Source organism: Zosterops lateralis (assembly GCF_965231275.1).
Source record: "Zosterops lateralis genome assembly, chromosome: 13".
Classification (NCBI taxonomy): Eukaryota; Metazoa; Chordata; class Aves; order Passeriformes; family Zosteropidae; genus Zosterops; species Zosterops lateralis.
The window spans coordinates 9884839-9909270 of record NC_139773.1 but is presented as its reverse complement, the minus strand read 5'-3'; the positions used below and the strand labels follow the sequence as shown (position 1 = coordinate 9909270).

Genomic DNA, 24432 nt, shown 5'->3' with positions numbered 1-24432 from the left:
TGTGTTCCAGGCTGGATAAAAGAAATTGCTAACAACAACTCAAAGCTTAAGCCTATGTTTTTAAGACTGTTAAATATTGGCAGGTCTCTCTTGGGCAAAGACCCATGAAGGCAGATTCTTGAAATAAAGAGTGGTCTCATTGTGATTCAGTGAGAATTTTGTCTGTTGACTTTAGCATAAATTTTTCCTAGGAAATGAATGCAACATAATTGCTTAATTATTTGTACTTACAGTCCCCTAAATGCAGCTTTTGATAAGATCTATGTCTCGCTGGAGTTAATTTTGAATTTCTTCCTTCCTCAGACACTGTGTTTCTGGAGTGGGGCTAGGCAGAGGTCAAGGACAAGAGCTTTCACTCAGTGGAGAAGTAGATGACAACTCCCTCTCTCCAGAAGCTTGTTATGAATGTAAAATCAATGGATATCCCAAGAGAGGAAGGAAGCGCAGGAGCACTAATGAAACTGCAAGTGAAGCAGAGGTAATTGACCCTTTCTAGGGGGAAAGAGTTTGTGGCTCTCTTGTGAAAGCTCGACTCAGAAGGATGTGTGCCAAAAGACAATCTCTCAGGAAAATTCTACACCCTAAGTAGACCAAAGCTGGGTTTGGATGTCAGGTAGTGTTTTTGTCTCAGAAGTGATGTAGAGCTTCCCTTGCTTTCCAAATGAAAATGTTACAGCTGGTGCTGCTGTCGGAAATGTTACCACCCAGTCAGAGGTGAAGGGTGAGGCTGCTTTTCCAGCACTCTGCTGCACCTGCAGGCTGCCCTGGCTCCACGCTTAACCCAAACGAGTCTTGCTAAGCAGAAAGTCCCCATTGAAATGCTGTGGCTCCCTCTCAGACCCTGCTCTGCTTCACAGTTGTTCTCTCAGCCTGTGGCTCCCCTGGCAGAGAGGAGGAGTGTGCCTTGTTTGCTCTCTTTGCAGGAGGCTGGTCACAGGCTCCCAGCATGGAGGGGCTTCGTCTGTCAGGCAGCAAGGCCCATGCACAGAAACTTCCAGTACTTGTCTTGGGCTCCTCTTACCCACACAGGGATGGTGACAAAATCTGTACTTGTTCCTGAGGAGTCCTAGGCCGATAAGAGTGGATTTGACAGATGATGTTACAGAACCTCGTTTTTAAAATTGTCTAATTAGCAGTGAATGACCTGGGCAGGAAACACACACGTGTTGAAACCCTCTCTGACAAAGCCAACTGACATCCTTTGTTCTTGTGCAGGATCAGCCGGAGCTGGAGCCGCCAATCAGTCTTGCCAGCTGGGATATTGAGAAAGCAGCAGTCTTCTCCATCAACATCTCGGATCTCAGCAACAAAGATCGAATCCTGGAACTCCTCCCTGCCCTCACAACACTGACAAACCATAACCGATATTTAATTGACTCCGGAAATGAAGACGGTTTCTTTAGAATCAATAAGAAGGACGGGATTAGTTACCTTCATTTCACAAAGAAGAAGCCAGTGCCTGGAAATTATTCATTACAAATCAGTAGTATTCCACTCTATAAAAAGAAGGAACTTAACCAGCTTGAAGCAAAACATGACAAAGACTACCTCAGTGGTGAGCTGGGAGATAACCTGAAAATGAAAATTCAGATATTGCTTCATTAATTCATCAACCAAAGACCAAATAATTAAACCAAAGATAGATAGGTAGGACTGACTATTCCTCCCAATCAGATTCTCCATATCATAGGTACAATCTTATGTGAGTACATTTGTATGAATGAGCACTATCATATCATTACATAAACAAGGTACAGGATGAATACATGAGCTCAAAACTACCACTTTCTCAGGCTTTTACGTGTAGCTGAGCTACCTGATATGTTGAATCTTGAAAACTGGGACTTTCATCATTGGAAGTTGGCCACTGATGCTGAGACACGTCATCATTTCAGCAGAGGTACAAGAATGTGCTTTCAACTGATGGACAGCTCTATTTTTGTAATTCTTAAACTTCGCTTCTCCAACTACAACTTACTAGGTCAGCCATTTATGATATCCATTTGGTGCTAGTAAATTTTCAACCTAGATTTATAAATGCACTGTAATATTTACACAACTTAGAAGCCAAAATTGCCATTATTCAGTCTAAATACTTCAATCAACCAAAGTTAGCTCAGTAGTTTATCTCAGTTATGCCTATAATACATTACATGTAAATTAAGTGTGTGTATACTGTAATCATGCTATTTTTATCAATGAAGCATTTGTAAACTAGATTAATAATACCCTTAATGTGAGGGTTTGTATGGTGCTTATAAGACCAACTACTTGTTAACTGTATACACAAACCTGATGATAAAGTTTCTGTGACTTGCCAAAATGCACTGAGGTCAGTAGGGACCATTAAACATTCTCAAAAGTCAGATGACAATCAGTGCCATCCTACACCATGACATATTATAGCATGTCAAGAGTACCCATAGTCATTCATATCAACAAGGGTTCAATGTCATAAATGTCACAATAAAACAGTTTTTTTTTTTTTAGTTTATTCTGTGGCCTTGTGTTCTTGCTAAAAGTGTGATAAACTTCATTCTTATACTTCAGGTGTTGTCAGTAGGGTTGTATTTGTATCTGTCTGTGTGTCCAGGTGATTCCTCCTTGAAGGACCTGCTGCTGTTCGTTCTTCATGCAAAGAAAGAGCAGAAGAAGTACAAAAACCTTCACAAATCTAAATAGCAGTGGACCTCTCTCAAGTTACTGTGTGGTTCCAGAAAGGAAATGAGAACATTTCAAATTACATGACCTGAATAGTCCTGTCAATAATTAGTCTGATAGCCAAAACATGCAGAAGTGGATGTTAAATCATTATACAGAAAACACAGTTAAGTGTGAAGTCTTGTTTGCTACAACGGCCTTAAGATACTCCTTTTTTTACCTCCATTTCAGCAGTTACTGTCATGTAACCCAAGACTGATAACAGAGGAATAATCCAACACCAGAAACCATCACAAGTTGTAGATGGGTTTTAATATCAAGTGAATTATTCAGTGATGTGGATGTTCTTGTATATGCAAATGCCATGGTGTATCTTTTAGCAGCAGCAGCAGAACATTGTACTGAGGTGTGATGCTATAAAATCTGGAAGAAAGAAGTGCTGAAACTGCTGCTGGGACAGCACTGTAATTGATAGAGGGAACATATATTGAGCTATAATAGCTTTGGAAGGGAAATGTACTCCTATAATTCACCTCAAATTGTATTATTGCTCTCTGTGATTTCTTCTGCATAACAAATATAACTATATAAAAAAGAAGCTTGTGCACAGGATTGCTTTGATATTTTTAATAGACCATGTCTGGATTTTATTTATTAGTGTGCCAAAATGTTGAGGAGTGTATTTTTTCCACATGTTGCATAACTATGGCAAGATATAATCAGAACTTTACAGTTGTAAATGGCACTCTTATATCAGCAGGTTGGGAATGATTTTTAGTGCCAGTGTGCATGATTCTATAGCTTATAGGTAAGTGTACAATTTAAGTGTTTTTTCTTAACCCCTAAACACTGAGAGGAACTGAAAAGGACGATTTCAGAAAGACCTGTCAGGAGTCTATCCAGTAGACTTGGTTTACATTTAAGCTCTGTGTAACACCTTATGATGCCAAAGGTTATTTGACTGTGTTCCAGCAAACCCACTGTTGCCCACACAGTTCTGCAAATTGCCTTTGTTATGCTTCAGAAACAAGAATTCTTGACAGTACCTCTTTTAGTCATTTTAAAATGGAAAACCCAGTCTTGCTGTACCAATCTGCACATAAAAATCCTCTTTTTTGTACATTATTCATCTATCTCTTTGCAGCAGTGCCTTTTAGCTGATATATAATTTTTGCTTCTTGGTTTTAGTTGCTGTATGTGTATAATCATTTCCATTAGTTTGAATTTCTGCAGCTTCCTTGGCGTCTCAGTGAAGCACAAAGGTTGCACAATAACATAGCATGAAACCTGCAATTAAAAAGTGGTTTTTAACTTGCAGTGTGATTTTGAAGCAATCTGCTGTATTTCATTTGATAATGGGGCCCCAGAATGACTCTAAGCACTAGACAGACTGAAGTAGAGGTCTTCCTAAATGTGTATCCTTTTGCAATTAAAGGATATTTTTCAAATTCAAGGAAATAGCAAAATGCTTAATTATTTGAAATGTGTGGCTTCCCTGCACTGCAATTGTGCACATCACTGCATAGATGATTGCATGGATAATAAATCTAATTTTTGGTTAATGGAGTTTAACAAAGATGACTTGTTACTGTACACAGCAAATCATTCTCTTATTGTGTGTTGTAATGGTATCTTGTAAACTTGACAGCCCACGTGTATTTTGGCAGAACACCACTGTTTCCACAGCCTCTCTTTTAAGCTGACTTTCAAAGAACCCCACGTATTTGCTTTCTTATGGCAGGTCTTGAAGGGTCATACTCAGGTTTTCTCTAAGATAAATATTCTATGCTGTGATTCAAGTCCAGCTTTGTGCTTTGGAAGAGCTAATCAGGTCAAGACTCCTCAGCACAGACAGGCCTGAGCTGTTTGGGACGCAAGACACCACAGTTCATGTCCAGCAGCTGCCTGTACCTTCCTGGGCCCAGGCTTGGCACTGCCAGTCTCTGCCAGCACCACAACAGGTAAGTGCATCATCACAAGGCACCAAACCTGCTGCTCTGGGCCAGACTGGGGGTGGTGGCAGTGGCATTGCAAAAGCTTTCTCATGACTTTCCAAAATTGATGTTGGCTGTGAAGGAATGGCTGAACCATTAAAGCCTCACAGTACTCTTGTGGATCTGATGGTCTCTGCCCAAATTAGCAAGGTTAACAGCTTATGTTGTGCTGCTTCTTTCTGAGCAGGCACCAGATGAAGAGGAGAGAGCTGCTCTTACTTCACTGTGATGAGAAAAAAATCTTATCTTTTCAGTTATAGAAGGGAAGCCAGAGTTCAGCACTGGATGAGGCTGGAGCTGCAGGAGCTGTGCACCCATCTCAGTGCCCCCCAGTCCCCTGTGCCAGGTAGGACAGGAAATAATAGGACCAGGTTCAAAAAACCTGGGATAACTGAACCCAGGATCTTGTCTACTTCACTCTCTTCCCAGAGCAAATCTTGCAGCTTTTCTGCTTGCAGGAGTGGCCAGAAGCTAAGGCCAAGATATGATGTACATCATATTAATCCAGTAAATCTGTGTTGGCAGTGTCCAACCAGAGTATTTGCCCAGAGTAAGCCCTCATGTTATCACAATCTTGGCGGAATAACACTTGGCTAAAACCCTTGTGTTCAGAAAATCCCAGAGCTTCTAGTTGTTGCCTGTGGCCTGAGCATGTTGGATGCCTGCAGTGACCTGTGCAGCCCCTGTGTGAGCTCCTGTGGTTACACAGAGGTGTGTGGAGGGCTCTGTGTGCAAACCCCATCAGCACCACAGGTCTGGGATGTCACATTAACCTGCAGCATTGTGCTGGTTCAGGATGCTGTAAAAACTTTAGGCAGAGCAAGCAGACAGATGTGATTTGGGGAAAAATATGCCATCATTTATGCCAATAAAAATGTGAATTATTGTGAAAGTTGCAGTAGGAACAAGAGGGAAAAGAATAGGGAGAGGGCAGAGTGCTGCAGTAATTCAGTGGCCCAAAGTTCCCCAATGCAGGTTCTCCTTCACTCACATGTGCCAGTCCTGCACGAGCCTTGGTGCTTTGTGCTCCTGAGCTGTCCCTTGCAGGTCCCCAGGCAGATGCTGCAGGGGCCAGCAGCTGTCCCCACAGAGGGGGATGTCCCAGGCTGTTCTTGGAGCAGGCAGAGTTGCCGCTAGTGCAAAATTAGTGGAGATGGTTGGTAGCAGGGTTCTGTTTGCAGCCCCATTCAGTGAGCACTTCACCAAGGCTGGTGCTGCTCCTGGAGACTTTGAAGTTTGATCCCTCTGGAGCAGGCTGCAGGCTCTGGTTTGCCTGAAGATGAGACCCTCTTTCTGTGCAGCAAAAATGTTGAAGATGTCGATGACTTCAGCTCTGACAAATTCCAACAATCTGCTTCTGTTGTCCTTGAAACTTGCCAAGTATTTCACACCCTTATAACAAATGCTTTTGAGGAATATCACGCCCAAGCCAATTTCTCAGTTATGAGCTTCCCATTGAGTTCAGGAGAGGAATCTTGAGGCCAGAGAGGTCAACAAAGTGTTTGTTTTTGTATTTTGGGCTCTCCTCTCTATGTCTACTGTAACCTGTGACAGTAAGGGTGTGTGGAAGCCCAGGCTGCCTGACCAGTGGGAGTGTGCTGGCAAAGCTGGGCTGCAGCCTCGTGCTGGTGCCAGCCAGTCCAGAGTGTGCCATTGCTGCTTGTTTGTGTACAGGCAACTCCTCAGCCTGCTTAGACATGTGCCCTTATGTGCACATAGAAATGTCAGTGGTTTTGTCTGGGGAGTCTAAACAGATGCTGTGTCTGGGTACTTCCAGGCCAAGTCAGCCTGTGGTAAGTCTTTGTTAAGTACCCAGGAAGGGCTTTTCCCCTTTCTTGGGCTGGACCTTTCCCTTGCGCGTGGCAGCAGCACTGACCCAGCCTCTCCCTGGCTTGGCTCTCACATCTGCAGGTTTGTTTGTTTATGAGGTTCTCTATGGCTCCCAGGGCTGTAGGATGTTCCTCACTACACCCTTGTGAGGTTGGGATGTGTTTGTCATCCTTGTTTTACAGGACAGGAACTGAGAACCAGATGTTTTGGTTTGGGAGAGCTCACAGGCAATGGCCGTTCTGCCAGGAGTAAATCCAAAGTACTGAGGTGTCCTCTGGAGAGGAGGATGAGAAGCCACAGGGCCTCATCAGCCATGACAGCCCCAGCTGGCATAAAGCCATGGGAACTGCCCCTCTTCACTAAAATGCATCTCAGGTGGAGTCTGCTGGAGCCCTGGCAACTCCCCCCACTCTTCAGAAAGCCAGGAGCACGACCCTGTGCCCTAGCACGGGACCCTTGGAGAGTCTCTTCCCATGGGTACCCCACCCAGGATGCTGCCACTGCAGGTGCAGCCACACCAGGTTAAAAACAAAACAAACCCAAAAGAAGTGTCAGTTCTTGGTAATTTACTGCAAAAAAAGACTTGGAGTAAGTATACAGGCCAGCAGGCTGCATGGAGATAATCAAAAGTGACACTGCTGGTGAGCAGGACCTGGGCTCTGCCGGCCTGCCTGGCTTATCTCTCAGGCTGCTGGATGACCCAGCCCAGAAAACAGGACTACTGCTTAGTTGTTTTTGGAAGTTGATTCTTTATCTCTGTAATTTCTGTATGAGGTGCTTCAGGGGGATTTTTTTGGGAGGGTCTTTGACAACCCAGGAGAAATTATTTTTTTAAGCAGCCCATCTGGGGCTGAGTTTGACTGTAACTCCAGTCCATACATGATTGAGCTGGTGAGCTCGGACAGGTAGGAAAGCTGTCTGGGCTTCTCTGTGTATGCTTGCAGCTCTGTACACATGTGTTGTTATTATAATCATAATAAATACTAGAGCTGTGAGAAATGTCTATTACCCAACCCAAATCAGGTGAAACTCCCCTGGTTTTGGGTTTCATTACAAACTCAAGATTTGGGCCAGGTTTGTGGAGGTTCATGAACCTCTCTGAAGCTGGGCTCAGTTTCAAGCAATAATAGGCCAAGTTTCAGACAAGTCTAGGCCAAGTTTTGAGTAAATTTGGAATGAACTTTAGGTGAATAAAAAATGATTTATGATTTTAGGTTGAAACTATACCCACCATGGACTCTTTCCCTGGTTTCAACCTGTAACCAGGAAATCTTGGCACTTTGGCTGAATTTCACTTTGGTTTTGAGTTTAGACCATAAAAACAAAAGGGATATTCTGATACAAAGTCACATTTTAAATAAAAAAGTATCATAATTAAACCCCTTTATCACAAAATTCATTTTGTATTGAACATAAACTGTAGATGGAAAATATTTGAGCAGGAGCTGGAGTCAACAATCAGGCAGAATATGAACTGGGAATGTAAGTGGTGTGTCCAGAGAAGAAGGTGATAGCACGAGTTGCTGCTGCTTTGACAAAACTGTGGGATGGGCAGGAAGAGAGGAGGAAGGTGTCAGTGCAGAGCGGACAAGGAATATGGAGGGAGCGGTCTGTATTCACATCAGTGCAAAGCTTAAACAACAGCAAACTGGGAGAGAGGAGATGGGGAATGAGCAACAGTCACACTGGCTCTGCAGGGCAGCTGCTCAGACTTTCTGATGTGCATCACCAGCCATCTGCCTTTGTGCTATTCAGCTGCACAAAGCTGCCAGCCTTACTGCAAAGCTTTCCCTGGGGCTGATGCTCCTGAGCCAACCAGCACTTTAGGAATGACTGCAAAGCAGTACACGGGGCTTTGGCTGGTTAGAAGTTACCAAATGGACCAAAGAGAAAAACTCAAGGAAGGCCCATCACATCCAGATCATTATGAGACTTTAGCAAGCATTGTGTGCAGATTAATAGGCCCTTAAAGATAATTCCTTATTTACTGAATTGAAAACAAAAAGGCAGCTGATCAAGACAGAATTTAACAGATTTCCCACTCCATATGTTTAAATTGTATTTGCCAAAGGCATAAACCTCCTTCACAGAAAGCTTTTTGCTATAATGTTTTTGCCTCCATTTTTCAAATATGCTTCCAGAAAGATGTCCCAGTACCTTTTCAAGATCTCAGTGTCCTCACAGCACTGGGGAGAAGTAACCACAACAGAGGATGGAAAGCTCAGAGAGCCTCTGTTGGTAGAATTCTTACATCAAAGCTCTGCAGAAGTGAGATGCTGCTGTGTCTTAGACCAGCAACAGTTTCTACTCTTGTGATACAGCTGTGGCATGATACAACTGAGGCCAGGTCTGGAGAATCGCAGGTGAAGTGGCAGGCCATGAGAGCTGCTGTATGACATGGAGAAATTTCAGTGAAGGATGGCTGGAGGTCTTGAAGAGACCTGGTCTTTATCTTTAAACCATTTATCATCTGTGTGTTTCATGGTTTAAGACTGAAAGCAGCGCCCAGCAATGGAAGGGAGGAAAAAAAGGCTGAGAAAATCCACTATACATGTGCTCAGAGCAATGGTAAAGAACCAGGAAGCAGAACTGTAATTTAAAAGTTCACTCTTCAACAAAGCCAGCTCTGTGTGAATTTGTCTGTTACACATTTGCACTATAATATGATTATGTCATTTAAGAGACTGAATTTACTGCAGATCATGTTGTGACCCATATGTAGGCAAACTCCACACTCCTATATCCCAAAACATGCTGGGAACAAAAGTGTTTTCTGCAGCACAGATAAAACCATGGGAGGAAATTGTGGGTCCCAATGTGACTACCAGGCCTGGGTTGAAGGCCAAGTCTGGCAGAGTTGCACAACCCTCTGGTCAAAAAGACCAACTATTTGTGTTGGGTTCATTTATGCTAACAAACAGCACAGCCTTGAGTTCCCCACAGACCAGCCTGGAATTTATTTGAAAAACAGAGAATTGGTAAAGGATTTATGTAGGGGGACCTCCCCATCAACCCCCTAAGCATTAAATATCTCATGCCCTGTATGATGTATAACAAAGAGCAGTCCTACAAGAGAAGCAGCTGAACATTGTCTTTGAGCATGAGCTGGGAAGGCAGGGTAAAAAATTAAGAAAGTAATGCTGTCTTTGGTGTCAGCTGAACCCCCACCCTGCAAAATCTGCAATTAACCAAACATCATTTGCTGCCAGTCTCAGCAGTGCCACCAGCCTGTCCCAGCCAGACACACTCTTCGAATCTACTGCAACCATCAAGCCCTGAGTGATAAATCCACTTATTCTGCCACGCCCAAGCTGCTGTGATCTATGCCAAAGCTGCCTCTTTACAGCATGTGATGGTTCAGCACAGCCACATGTCAATGGTACCTGTTTCTGCTTGAGTAGCAGCTCCCATGCAGAGAGTTCTGCCATGAGCCTGCAACCACTCAAGTCATTAATGCAGAAATGGCATTTTCAAGGCAGTAGTGCAGAGGTGAGTAAAGGACCTCCAAGTGCCAGAAATCAAATACAGATTACTGCATGAAATTATGTTCTATGTGGAGATGGATCCTGACACCAGCTGTCATCACTTTTTATTTACTTGGAAATGAGAACAAAAGTCAAATCCAAGAGTTATTTTGTGTTCCATTACTCTAGATTTGTCCAGATCTGCCCTTTTTGAGTAGATACCTTTATCAGAAAGTAGGTTTGCTGGAGGATCACTGTGCTTATATCCAGATATATGTCAGCAAACTGATCTCTCATAACCCAGAGTCCTGCTCAGAACAGTTGAATTATTTTTATAAAGTCAAATAAGAAAGATGATGTTGATCAAAGTAATATAAACTGTGGCATGGAAAATGAATTTTGAATGAAACACACAGATAAATAATTTATCCTCACCAATACCCTCTCTATGTTTCTTATCCCAGTAATTGAGACCATGTGTTGTGCTGCAAACAATAACTATGGGAAATTACTCACAATTCTTCCTTCATAAACATGGGAAATGAAAGTGATGGGAAGTATGATCATCTTATTTTTTGGTGTTTTTTTATGTTAACAGCTCTAAATTATTAGGGTGGGAAGAAAATGTCAATAGAACATAAAAGTGCTTTGTATAGTGTTCACATTTGCTCATACTTTCAAATCCACTGTGGCTTATTAGTTCATGGGAAAAATGACAAAAAGGAATAAAACCCAGAAAATGAATCCAGTATCAACATCTTGCTTCTATAGTAACAGAAATTTTAACTTGTGGCTAAAAAGTGACAATATTAGGAAATGTTTGTTGGGCAATTATGGTAATTAACCCCCTCATTTCCCCAGTACACCCAGCCTTCCACCAGTCTGACACATTCTTACACATTAAAGAGTGCCCACTGCTCTGTGCTGCTCCTTGTATTAAAAGCCTCGAGCTAGTGAGGGCCTTAACCTCTGTTTCAAGAGTTTATTGCTCAGCTGTAAAAATTCTCCCAGGGCTGAAACTTGACAGAAAAATGTCTCTGCCTGAGAGGAGTTTCTGTTGGGAGTTTGGTTTGAATTAGTTCAGCCCTTTTCCACTTGCAGTAGGACAATGGAGCAGGATTCCCTCTCTCCTTTTTTTCTTTTCAAATAAAGTGGCCATCGTGCCAGGGCAGTACACATGGCAGGCAGCACTCAGACCACAGTCCTCTCTGCAGCTTTAGCACAGGGTCAGTACGGGCTGCTGCAGCAGGGCCCTGGCCCTGTAACAAGCCAGGCTCCATCCCTTGGCTTGTGCAGCTGCTGGCTTGGATGGTGGCTTCAGCCACCTTTGTGCTGAGGCTGCTGAGGGGCAGCCTGGCCATGGTGCAAGCTGGCAAAGTCCAGCCTTGCTGCTATTGCTTGAGGGCCCAGCCCACTGCGAGGCAGAACCACCTGGGCTACACCTCCATGGGACTTATGGCTTTTCCCAGAGCTGGGCAGCATGTATGGTTATGCTCCTGTGGTGGAGGCACAAGTCAGTCCCACTCAGCTGTAAACTTGATGGCTTGGTAGGTTTCCCAGATGAAGGGCTTGGCACAGGGAAGCTGCTCTCTGCAGACCTTGGCCTGAGCCAGGGGATTCATTTCTAGAAGCAAAAGTGCAAGATCTATTACACTTCTGCATGGGCTGCCTGCAGGGCTGGTAAATCTATTAAAACAGTCAACGCTTTATGAATGAAGTCCGGCCCCACCAAAGTCAATGGCAAAACTCCCATTGATTTCTCTGGAATGAGATTTTACCCTGAATCCTCAAAGTGCCCCTGGGATCTCACCCATGTTCAACACAGCCATCCACAGCTCCAGCAGAGGAAAGGAAAACAAAGAGCAGAGAAGAGCCCTGGTGCTTCCTTAGCTGAGCCTGTGTCCTGCTCAGATGGATGTGGTCAGATAGATATGAGAATATTGCTTGGCAGTACTGACAGGCCTTGGGTGTGAGATAGGTGCTGTGCTGATACTTTGGCTCAGAAGCAGAATTTCATAGGTCAGTGGAGTTTTGCTCTGAGCTCCCAGAGGGTCAGAGCATAAGTAACACACAAATAAAAAATTTTATGTATGGAGATGGAGAGATGTCCCACCCACCCAGTAATGCCTCGACCTGGTGCCAGTAATCCAGCCCCCAGAGTCACTTCTTTGTGTGCATTTAATTGACTGAAAAGCCACTTGCTATAATTTAGAACTGCTTACAAAATTAAATGTTATTAAACATAAGGGCAGACAAGTTTGCCAATGCTTATGTCAATAATGATGCTGTGCTTGCCACTCCACAGATCTGACCTGTCACTTGAGAACTCAAATGACCCATAACTTAGCATATTTTATCCAGCTATAAATTCAGGCAGTTTCATTAGCTGGACCTGGCACTGTCATATTTTCTCCACCTCTTTTATAACCATTTAACTGCCTCCTGCTCTTACACTTTTCTATCACACTGACACACAACCTCTAGTGACAATATTTTGCCCTTTTTACCTGTGTAAATTAACAAGTAAGATCAACTAAAGAAGTTAATTGCTGTTATGTAAGAGCTATTCCTATGGTTTCTTGTTTTGTCAACTCTCCCATACCTTACTATTTGCTAAGTTGACTGAAAGGTTTTCCCCATTTTTTGATTTAAACAACATTTTTTGACAGCTGCTTCAGAGTTGCTCTCCCACTGATCTCCTGTAAACTCATCTCTAAACTGTGCTGTGGGATTTCTGATATGCAGAGCTCTTTCAATGCTAATATTGGGGTGAGAGTTCAAATCGGAAATGAGAGCAGTCTGGCACCCTAAAGGCAAGACTTTTATGTCTAGGAAGAGCTAAGGCTCAGTCAGGTCTAATCCCCACAAGGACATTCAGTAGCAGCTCCTTCCTATTTGATGCAATCTAATACAGGTGAAGCTCATCCTGCTTGTTTTCATTTGGGAGGCAACAACTAATCCAGCCTCTCCTTCCCTGCCTTCTTTCCTGAAAGGCATTTATGAGCTCAGCAGCTGTTTGACATTTAGCTCTTGCTTCAGTCTGGCTGATGCTGACCAGTGGCTTTGGGCTTTGCACTTTTACTAGAAGACATTTAAGTACACATACAGAGAAAGCAACAGTGAGTATTAAACTTAGTTCATGGCTTATAGTCACTATGGAGAAAGTTCCACTGAACAGGACTTGACACAATTTCAATCTCAACGCTATAGGAGAGGTTGCTTTCCACTTCTCCCTTTTATTATAGAAGCTAATTAGAAAAATTGTTTCTTACTTATTCTCTGCCCTAAAGTGCTGTAAATATCTCTTTTAAAAAAAGTCCTTCAACCACTTTTTGGTGTGATACCATAGAGGTTTTTACTTAGAGCCAAATTTGTATCAGGTTGGATTCTGAAAATCAACCCAGTATTTTATTTCCCCTTTTGCCCCTTTGAATGTACAGAGTTTCCTTCTGATTTTTACAGTCATTTCAGAGATTCCTGACAGTACATGACACCAGAATCAATGCTCTAAGGAATGAAACAGTGCCCAAAACTATGTCACACAGCTTAGTGTGTGAATTCCTTCACACTTTTCCCCAGGACCTGGTCCCTTCAGGTCAGAAGAAGCAGGTGGCATGAAGACAAATTTCTTTTCAGGAATTATGGGAGTATAAACTGATCTATTAATTCTGTTTTTCAGGTATAAGCCCAAAACAAACAGTTTTGTGCTCAGGAAAGGAGCACAAACCAGAAAAAAAAAAGACAAACTCTTTTGCAGAACTGGCAGAAGGAGACTGTGTGTCTACAATATATTTTGGGACTTGGTTTAACTTTCTAGTCTCATCTTTGAGACATTAAGATAGAACAATTAACATTGGTGGATATATATGTGGGTGGGAAAGGGTGAGCTGTGCTTATGGCACTGGGAGCTTGAGGAGCTGAAATAACTAAATGGTTATAAACAGACATATGAAATGTATCTTGGTGGTAGCTCAGAAGCTAGAGGTAGTTGCAAACTCTGAGGCAGTGAAGGATTAAAAAGAAAGAAATATATTCAATGAAGTCCACAGTAAGTACATGAAACCTTTGTAGTCCTATTGTCTCTGCCTGATTTGGGAAGCTTAATGTGTTTATTTGCTCACCTCAAGCAATAAAAACCTCTCTCTGTCCCAGAGAGGTGTCCAATGGTGTTAAATAATTACTTCTTCCAAAATTAAATTTTTTACCTATGCCAGTAAGATGAGTTTTGGTTGCAGACCCAATAAATTCATTCTAGATGAAATCATAACCATTTTCATATGAAAAAGATAAATAATGTAGTGAATAAAACAGTTAGCTGGAGAAAAAGCAGTTCTTGGACTACATTCCTCACTGATTACTATGCAAATCAAATAATACGAATGACTGCTGGTATTGCAATATCCAGAGAAGGATGAACTATTGTAAAATAACTTTCTAGCTTAGATATTGTGGTTTAACATTTAGAAAACTCTTTTCAGAAAACAGATTACTACAGAGCAGATTAGCAGCTCTAGTAGAGCATAGGCAGACTTTCAATGAACTCTCCCTACTAGGTTGCCATTAATGAGTTCAGACTGTGTTTTATTTTGCAGTCATTTGCAGCTCATCACCAGATACTCATACTGGTGTATATACCATTGCCCAGAGAGTTTTGAATGGGGCACTGAACAACCTGGTCTAGTGGAAGGTGTTCCATGGCAGGGGGTTTGAACTAGGTAATCTTTAGGTTCTTTCTAACCCAAAGCATTCTATGATTCTGTGACACTGGCAATTGAAGGTAGGAGACTGGCTCTTGCAAACAGCTGCAGACAATAATTATAGCCTATTCTCATTCCCCTGCTCCTGAATGTTTGTAGCATTGCTGGGTTGGTGAAGAGAACATGATCAGTGTGTTCAGGATTTTAAACTACTCGGAAGTTCTGTTTTCCTCTAATCTAACCTGTTGTTATAGATGGAGCACAGTCTCTCTTTGTGAGTTAGGGCCAGTTTGGTCCTAAAAAAAAAGACTATGAGAAATTACCAAAGAGTCATGTGAAGATTAAGTTTAAGGAGCAACTCAGAAGATCCTTCTATCTTAGAAAAAGACTAATTTGGTTTTCTAAGGCTGAAAGGATTTCTCAAGAAAGTTTTATTTTATCAGTGAGGTATGTGGGGGAAAAGGAATTGCTCTTGACTGCTGTTGCTGTTTAGGTTGTATGCTGAAAACAGTAAGGGAGAGGGAGTGATATCCATGCTGAGGATGATATTCCTCAGTCACAGTAAAGCAAGAAAAGCTCTGCAATGACAAGGCCCAACTGCTCTCCTGTTCCTGGCCTTTCCCCACACATGGGGAAGCACCCCTGGTACAAACATCTCTGGAGATTTTGGAAGGCCCTGTCTAGGGTACATCACTGCAAATTAAAGGCTATATGTAGATTCCCTTTTCTTTTTGTACTGTTTATGGCTGGAAGATGGTGGATTTTTCTCATTTGTGTGTTGATAAAGTGCTAGTGATACTTAAGGACAAATCAGCCTTCCCTGAAATTTAAGCACCAATGCTCCAACCTCCTGATCCTTGATGACTATTGCATTAGTCAATTTGTGGCTAGCCCAGTAACTCAATACCAGGGAATTATGTAGTTATGTGGGAACTCTGGGGTTTGGAACAGGCAGATGTTCCCAAGCTCAGGCCCAGCACTGCTAGGGTGTGTCATCTGTGTGAGACACTCAGCGGAAAGAGAGAGCTGTGAAGCCACAGGCTTTGGTGCTTTCTGGAGTACAAAATATAGTAGCAATATTACATTAAGGTAAGAATGGGAACAAACAAAACCATTTCAGCACCAAGAAATTTTCTCTGTAGTGAGAGACTGATTGGTGACAGAATGCTGCAGCATTCAGACTTCGAATTTACTCTAGAGAGTAAATTGGATTGTGACAGAGCCAAGGAATAAACTGCTAAAGTCATAAGAAACATTCAGAAAGTACCAACATGGCCTTTAAAAAGAGCAACTTAAGTGTTACTAAGTGTCAGATTCTGTTCTGTCTTCCATATGTGTGCAGTATGATTGACTGAATATCGGGGATACTGGCCTGTGGTGGACCCTTGCAGTCAGCTTTCAACTCTGGAGGAGGTTTTTCCACTGGGCCATTCTGCAGCACATGGAAAGGTCTGGATTTTAAGACATTTTCCTAAGTCACACAGCAGAGGTATGTTTGTCTGTGTACGTGTCCTTGAATTCCAAGAGATATAATAATGTTGAGGTATTTTATTTTATACAATAGCAGAAGTGTTGGCTTTCATTTTATGCTTATTGATGTAAGTAAACATGCACTTTGTCAGAAGTTCTTGAGTTATTGTATGGTGGTGTCCAAGGCTACCATATCAAACACATCTTTTAGAGCCAAGATTCTTGTCCAAGAACCCACCCAAAACTTTACTGTTGAGGTATGAAGCAATAATGGAACCCACTGATTCATCTTTTGATGAAACCAGGAGTGCCCAGTATTGCCCAACAGAAGGTTACATAGGGCCCTAATGAAGTGTTTCTCTTGCATAAAAGAGAACAGATGTGGCCAATCTCATGAGAAACTGAGCTGTGACCTGCTGTGAGTTCCCACTGGGCAAAGTTTCCTTCAGATCTGAGAAGTTGCTCCAGCTGAGTCAGAATATTCCTCTGGTACCACCAGTCCTCCAAAGGCCAGATTTCTAGATTCAGATCTGGGTTGCTGTAGGCTACATGCTACCATATTTCATCTAGTTAATGTATTGGGAAAATAGCTTTTGGCTTTGCAAACTGTTGGAAATCTGACTGCTGGCTGAGGAACTCGGCTCCAAGGACCATCAGAAACTGCTCACAAAGTGGTTCTGCCTTAGGGCTTATGGTGTATCTGCTGTGGAGAAGCAAGTGATCAGGTTTTGGGTGACAAGAGAGATTGTGAATCTTCCTGCTGTACTCTGAGGTAGAATCGGAACTGTGTAATTCCAGTGGGAACAGGGTAATGTGGAAAGTCTGGTCTTTGGGCTGAAGAAAAACCCTACAGAGAGACTTTTGTGAGCTTGTATGAATTTTACAAGTAGATGAGCTATAGAGGAGAGGTTTCTGATAGGCACAGACGAGGTGAAGAGTAGGGAAGAAATCTGAAACATTTGTGGCTGAGTGAGGATATCTAGATTAGTTTCTGCATCTCCTAATGGACCAAAGTCTCAGGAACAGGCCAGACACACAAACTTATAAATCCAAACACTGTCTTCAGGAAACAATACAATAACTAGTTATGTACCAGGATTTTTCTGCAAGTAAAGCAGCATGCTGACAACCATTGCAATCAGAATGCATTGATGAAACTGCTTCTGGAGATCCTGGTGTTAAAGGTCAGAATGAACCCAACTAGCATGATGGGACATGTTCCCACTGGCATTCTTGTTGCCTCTTACCCCATACTAGAATAATTTGCTCAGTGGTATTAATTGTATTTCTGAGTTCGAAACCAGATCTTTATTAAGGCTTCCAGGAAAGCAAGAGCATTGTGGATATCCACAGGGCCTTCAGTATTGAAGCCACAGAAGAAAACTATAGATGGAAAAGACCTGTCAGGTCATCTACTTGACCTACCAGCCAATGCTGGGCTGTTCTCTGTGCTTTTTCCTTTCTTTGTCTGCATCAAGCCAAAGGGGCTTCCACAGCATCCCTAGGGAGAGTATGACATAGCTGACTAGCTCTTGCCCTTAGGAATAATTGTGAGTCTCTGGAATAATAGAAACATTCTATGTTTCATTTTGCTGGAGAAAAGGGTCCCTCAGTCTTATGACTACACTGTATCTGAGATGTAATTCTATATTAATGACTTCTTGTATGCAGATCATATGAGGCCAATGCTGTGTCCCACCCCACAGCTGTCTCTTGCGGTAATTATTCCTTAGACAGATTTTTGTCATCTCTCAGTAGTAAATAGTGCACAGACCCTGATCAATTGCATTTCACTTGGCAAACATTCAAGATTTGCCCTGACTAGTCTTTGAAGTGTCTGTCTGACTCTAGCTCCTTTTAATTGTGCCAAAGTTCTTTGGCAATTTGCAAGCTCATGTCCCAGAAACACATAAAAAAACTTAATTCCAACATATTTTCCTTAGGTGAATTAAAACCACTCAACACATGTTTACTAAAACCAACTGCATTTATAGATAGAGGAATCCTGACAACTACTGATTTAATACTTCCAAATGTTTCCATTCAAATCCCTTGGGCACCTACTGATGATCAAGCATAACTTTCTGGCATCTTGATCTCTTGCAAAGCAATGCTTCTGGCATATGAATGTCCTTTTTGACCTTGAGTATTGGGCATTAATAAACATGAACGCAAATATTTTTTTCAGAGGGAATAAAACACTTCCATTGCTATTAAAACATGCAATCCTCTGACTTTTCTTGAAGATATCTGTGCATAGAAGCTGTCTAATTGAGTATGGAGATAGTTTTAAAGCAATGCCAATACCTTTAGCATTCTGATGAGGGCTGTATCTGTTTCACAGTTCTCAGCTGCTAAAAATTATATTTAGCATGCAGGATAACTTTAAAGATATTAGTTATAGAGCTATGGAAGGCCGTGATTAATACCATTTGGTGATTGCTTGGATTGTGCTTCACACAACGAGCAAGGATTCAGAGGAAGCCTTTGTCTGACTGCCACTTTGGCTATGGGAAAGGGGAGAAATCTGAATACCAAACATGTCTTTGTTAGCAGTTGGATGTCTTTCTTTTGTTTAGCATTTGCACAGTGCTCTATGTAATGCAGGAATATAATAAAGCTTTGCCAGCAACAGCACCAGACTTTGGGAATATGCACAGACCAGTGAGACCATGAAATGCACTTCTACCAGCAGAAGAGGCAACTTAATAGACCTATGCTGAAGTTTAAGAAAAGAGTTTTTCCTGGACTATTGGCATGTGCTTTATAACGCTAAGCCAGGAGCTTTGTTCTTAGGTGTAATTTTGATTCTAATGCTTACAAGCACTTTTCTTTTGTACTAGCTAAATGCAGCTCAAATTATTTCTCTGTTGTTCATTAGAAGTGAGCAAGTTTCACATGAATTTTTCAACCTCCTATTCAATCACTCCTAACATTACTTGCTAGCTGATAACACACCTGGAGATGAAAGTTTGGTTGTCCAGAAGGTAAAGATCAATGAGCAAAGAAGGCATGAGAAGAAAAAGATTTATGCAGGGAGATCCTAAGGCATCATAAGATACGACTTAAGCCTTAGCTTTCTCCACATCTACTCTATTTCTGCAGTAACAGCATTTGTAATAAACTCCACCTATATGATTTCTAACCTGAGTTAGTATCAACAACAGTGTCTTGATTAACAAACCTATCATGGTTCTGATTTTGATGTGGTGTTGTTTTTGCTTATCTGTGGCTCCAGAGGCACTTGGTGTTCTCCAATGGAGACTGGAGGAGTAACTCATTTTCTGGGCAGATGTTGTTTGCATGTAACAATGCATGTTGTTGTGCACCAGCTCCACAGTGGGATAAAGCTGAGTCCTCCAGACACTCGTGGCTGTGACTTTGCATGGGTTTCTATAGCCTGAGTGCCAGCTTAAACTGATCCTATCCCTCTTCTCATCCAGCTGTTCTATTATTTTGGCAGCTACTCAAGATTTCCTGGAATAATTGCAAATGAGTAATAATTTTTCATTTAGCTTGTATGCAGCCCTGGAATCAGTGATCATTTGCATGCTGTAATAAATATCCAGCCATGCCTTGGATGTGGTTTGTAGTTCTGTACATTTGAATAGCAAACTTCAGGAAGAGGGGGACAGAGTTGGAGTCCAATTTGCTATTATTGCTATTACTTTAGGTTCTCATAGTTTTAAAATCAACTTTATTCGCAGAAAATAATGATGTAAAAATAAATAGGCATGTTCTGTTGGCAAAGCAGGTGGCCAGGAACAGACAGAATTGAAAAATTAAAAATCCTGTTGTAGGATCCAAACTACCTGGAAGTGCCTGAGCCATGTTTTTCTGCTCAGTCCAGGCTGTCCCATAAATGCTAAGCATCTCAAAGGTCATCCAAATAAAAAGTAAATGCAAACAGAGGCTTCTTTCTCCCACACAGCAGACCTCCAGCCTGCTCAATATACAATAGTGAAAGCTTGCCTGTTTTGACTATTAGTCAGTCTTACTCAGCTGCCATTTGGGAAAGTTATGAACAGCAGTCTGGGGGCTCTTTGCAGGTGACCTAGGGTGGGACACAACATCTGTCAGGCTTCCAGAAATATGAGGCCCTCTTTAAAGCCACTCTTAAAGCCTTTCTTGGCTAGAAACTGATAACAATGTATACAATAAGGAATGATTTTCAACAAAAAAACCCCAGTATGCCTCCCTGGTGCAGCAGTTTGGCTTTACATCTGGTAGCAGTCTTCCAGGCAGTGAGTTTTATCCAGTTTTTCCTGGAGAACTTCTAGTAGCTTAAATTGATATGATTAGTACTAAAACCCAACTAACCAAACAAAAAATCCTATTCTGAACAAAATAGCCCTCACCAAGATCAGTGGAGCTCTCAGTCACCTCCTCTTCATGTCCAGGGAGAGCAGTGAGTTTTTTCTGGCTGAATCCACGATTTCCTGTCATTGTCACAGCTCCTTTTTCAGTTTTCCCATGTTACTAATGATTTAAATGTAAGTTGAGAAAGGTAAGAACAGGACTGAAATACCATACTTTCTCCCCTAACAAAACACCTCCTTTTCTTTGACTGCTGTAGCCTATATATGTTGCTAAGATACAGCATCATAGATAGGATGAAGAAAAATACTCTAGCAGAATTTAAATGGCTTGATTTACCTGCAATGCTGATCAGCTTGGCTTGCTGCCAGCAGTAACTCCTATGTGGGAGCACAGGATAGTGAGACTGGTGTTTTTCTGTTTGCTGCTGTGAAAACTTGACAAGTGGGCACCCTAAGGAAGTGTGCCTGGAATCTGGCAGTGAACAGAGTGTAAGCTAAGCAGGTGGGAAGGTTGTCATCAGGACTGAGGTGTGTTAGCAAGACAGCACTGGATAACTACCATGCTTGCCAGACATGGCACAGTGAATTTAGCTGCAAAGGAAAGATGTTTCCTTCCAACTAGGACACATAGTTATTTTGTCTTGGACACTTGGAAACAACCTTTCAGAATAGGAATCCATAAACCACAAAAATACTCATGTTAAAAGAATCTGGCCAAAGATGCTACATTCATGTCTGTTTGTTTTTCCTTCTTCCTTTTACAAAATGAAAGCAAACAAATTCCTTTGCAACAATCACTACTAGGCAAGAGATAACTTTCTTCAGTTCAAGGCTATGAGCAGTATTGATAGAAAACTCATATTTGTTACAAATTATTCTATACAAACGTTCTCTAAAACACCAGAAGTTAATATAAAATTTTTGTGACAATGAAGACCCCCATCAAAATCTAAGGGGAAACAAGTAGGCATACACAGCTCACATGTGTTTATTTAAACATACTTTGCATGTTAAAATACAGTAGCTACTTTCTGGATGAGAGCTCTCAAATTATAAAATTAATCTGGCACTTTTTCAGCCTTGGCAGGGTAAAAGGCTTTCTTGCTGTGTTCTGAGTAGGGGAAAAGCATCACTTCAGTGGTAAAGAGCTAAATAACCCCAACAGTTAATGGAGGGAAAGTTTAGGAAAATAATTACGTAAATTCACTTCAGACCTGATCCTGCAACCTTTAACCATGCAATGACATTCTTTGCCCAGCAGCAGACCTGAATTTACACTTTGCAGAATCACATCCTTACTGAGGTAGAGACTGCCAAATAGCTGTTAGTGAGGGAAGTGCCATGTGTGCCAATTCTAGAAAGCAGTAAGGCAGTACAGTCTGCCCTATATTTTCAGGCTTTTGGTAACTTACATAACTAGGTGCAAAATACTTATTTTTACTTCTGGTTCTTTTCTTTGGAAGTGCAGTCATGTGCAATCAGGTGGAATAAGTGTGCTGATAATTTTCCTTCAGAAATTGTAATGGTTAGCGATGTGGACACTTTTCTTTTTAGCCAGAAACCATGAGGTACTGAAGCAAGTATTCACTTTTCTTGCACTTGAGGTCACAAATTTATGCAAGTCAAAAATGTTGGGCCTGCCAAAAACATCATGCTACACTCCACCAAATAAAGGGACACTGTTATTCTTACAAGGAAAGGTTTGACAGGACAGGAAATAGGCAGGGTCATAGAAGTTTACTTAATACCAAAACTTACTTAACCATCTTTAAGCCAAAATACAATGCTAGTTATTTAACAAAAAAAAAAAAAAAAAAAAAAAAAAAAAAAAAAAAAAAAAAAAAAAAAAAGGTGAGGAGGAAGACAAATACAAGAGCTCCAAACTGTGTCATTACAGGAGTAGCAACCAATACAGAAACTAGTAGGGAACCTTAACTTATGTAATTCGGGTTACTATATATCATCCACTCTACTGAGTTAACATGTATTTAGTAAGTTTTAATTTATATCCTGAACTTGCAGCCAGAAGCATCTGATTTGGAAAATCCAATGCAGAGTTTACCAGGCTATACATTACTTTCATTACAATGCAATCCTTAAGTAGACTGCAATCCACTTAAAGGAATGGAGGAAGAGAGAGTATGAACACAGTGAATACGAAAGATAGGAAAAATGTTGCTGTTCATTACAATTTTCCATTTTTGTTGAAACGCAGCAGGAGAGAAAAGCCACAGGCTTCTCTACTGCTCTTGCATGCCAGGAGGGATTATGCAAACACTGCAACCGCCCAAATCTTATTTAAATTATAGTCATTGTTCCCCCTTTAATGGTTATACTTTTGCCTGCTTTCACTCAAATATTGCATCTTGCTTTCCACCAACATAGTCCCAGTGGGAGTCATCAACTCTTAATTATAGATGAACAGATCTTTGAAAAATACCTCTAAAAAAGAAGTGGAAAAGAAAGCAAACTTTAAGTGCCATCTAGTGGCTGATCTACAAAACATTAAATAGATTAAAAAAAAAAATCCTAACATGACATAGAGTAATATAACAGTAGCTGAGCTGAGGAAGCTGAGCCTAAATTCTCAACTACTAAACACCAGGTTAACACTCTGGGGGAAAGAACTAAAGATCAATGGTAGCAGTGGTATTACTGCCATAATTTTTTGCCCAAATATTTTAACATTTTAAGATTTTTGTCCAAAAGTGGAGAGTTCAAGTGGTAGGAATTGTATAGGAATCCCATGTTTCTTCAAAACCCTCATCAGCTTATGACCCTCTGCCTTTCTAAGGACATAGAGGTTATTGTAAATATTGCAGTTGAAATCAATAGAACCCTCTCAGATATGAAAACAGAACTCAAACCATGGAGGTGAATCTGGGGCCAAGGATCTCAATTTTCTTCCAAATTCACCTGGGGGTGGAAGGCCAGATTTTCTCTATCCGTGGAATAAGTCAAATCCATTTCTTAAAAAGAAAAGGAAGCAGATTGTTAGTCAGTAATGTCCTTTTCCTTTCCTTGCAGGAAAATGCTCTTTTCTGCTGTAGGTAAGAATTCCCAACAAATTACTTTTCATTTGTAAAAGCTTCATGTTTCATTTACACAGAGAATGTTCCACAAGATTGTTCTTCAAGCTTTATGTAACTCCTCTTGCAGATGAGAGTATTTGAATTAAAGAGTAGCTTTGCCTGGATCTGCTCAGTGATAGTGGAGAGCAGCCCAATGTAATTTTCAGTTGAAGTGTTTTTCATTTTGTTACTTTGGAAATAGCTTTACATCTCTCCAGTTTCATACCTGCAGTGAGCCCTGCGGACCACAGCCCAGGGGCAGTCATAGAAGTGAGTCCTGTGCACACTGCTGGGTGACTTCTGAAGTTACTTGCTCAAGCTGAAGCACATGCACTCAATGACACACGCAGCTTGTCACTGAATTACAAAACTAATTTACAGCTAGGTAATGTAGGTAGGACAGGTCTCAGATAAAGTAATGAAAAAGATTGTTTCCCAGTCCCCTCTCTCTTGCCAGATACCAAGACCCAAGTACAGTGTTTTGATGAGGTTGGTAAGGACCAACAAAGAGCACGACTGATCAGCAGGTCATGCACTTGGAAGAAAAGGCCTCCACCCCAGACAAAGATTAATTTACTTTTTGTTTACCCTGCCAAGCCAGTGTAATGCCTATCCCATGGCTGAAGGGATCTGAATGCTGTCACACTGCTCTTTATTTTCCACCTCCTTGCAGGGGAGGGCAGGATAAAATGTATAAAATGTGTAGTGTTTTAGGCCTGCCTCACTAAAAGTAGTCCTAGACAAGAACATATATAATACTGATAGAATTATCCTGAGCTGAAACTACCAAGCAGAAGAGCAGTATGAACATCAGCCTGCAAAGGGCACGCCCTTCCACTGCTAAAACTTAAAGCACAGTATTTCCTCCTACCTGTGATCTTCCAGATAAGAAAATCTTAAAGTACAGACAGCTGCAGGAAAAAGTG

The 24432-nt window shown here is 41.5% G+C and overlaps 1 protein-coding gene across 1 annotated transcript in view; it reads left to right on the top strand.

The window, feature by feature from the left end:
- The window catches only part of FBN1 (fibrillin 1), a 142470-nt gene extending 138876 nt beyond the window's left edge, over positions 1–3594 (top strand). The window contains exons 64-65 of the mRNA XM_083870574.1: positions 304–478; positions 1216–3594. Of these exons, the coding sequence (XP_083726700.1) occupies positions 304–478; positions 1216–1605 (565 nt within the window). The 3' untranslated portion in view covers positions 1606–3594. The remainder of the gene's footprint in view (positions 1–303; positions 479–1215) is intronic.
- The last annotated feature ends 20838 nt before the right edge of the window (positions 3595–24432 follow it).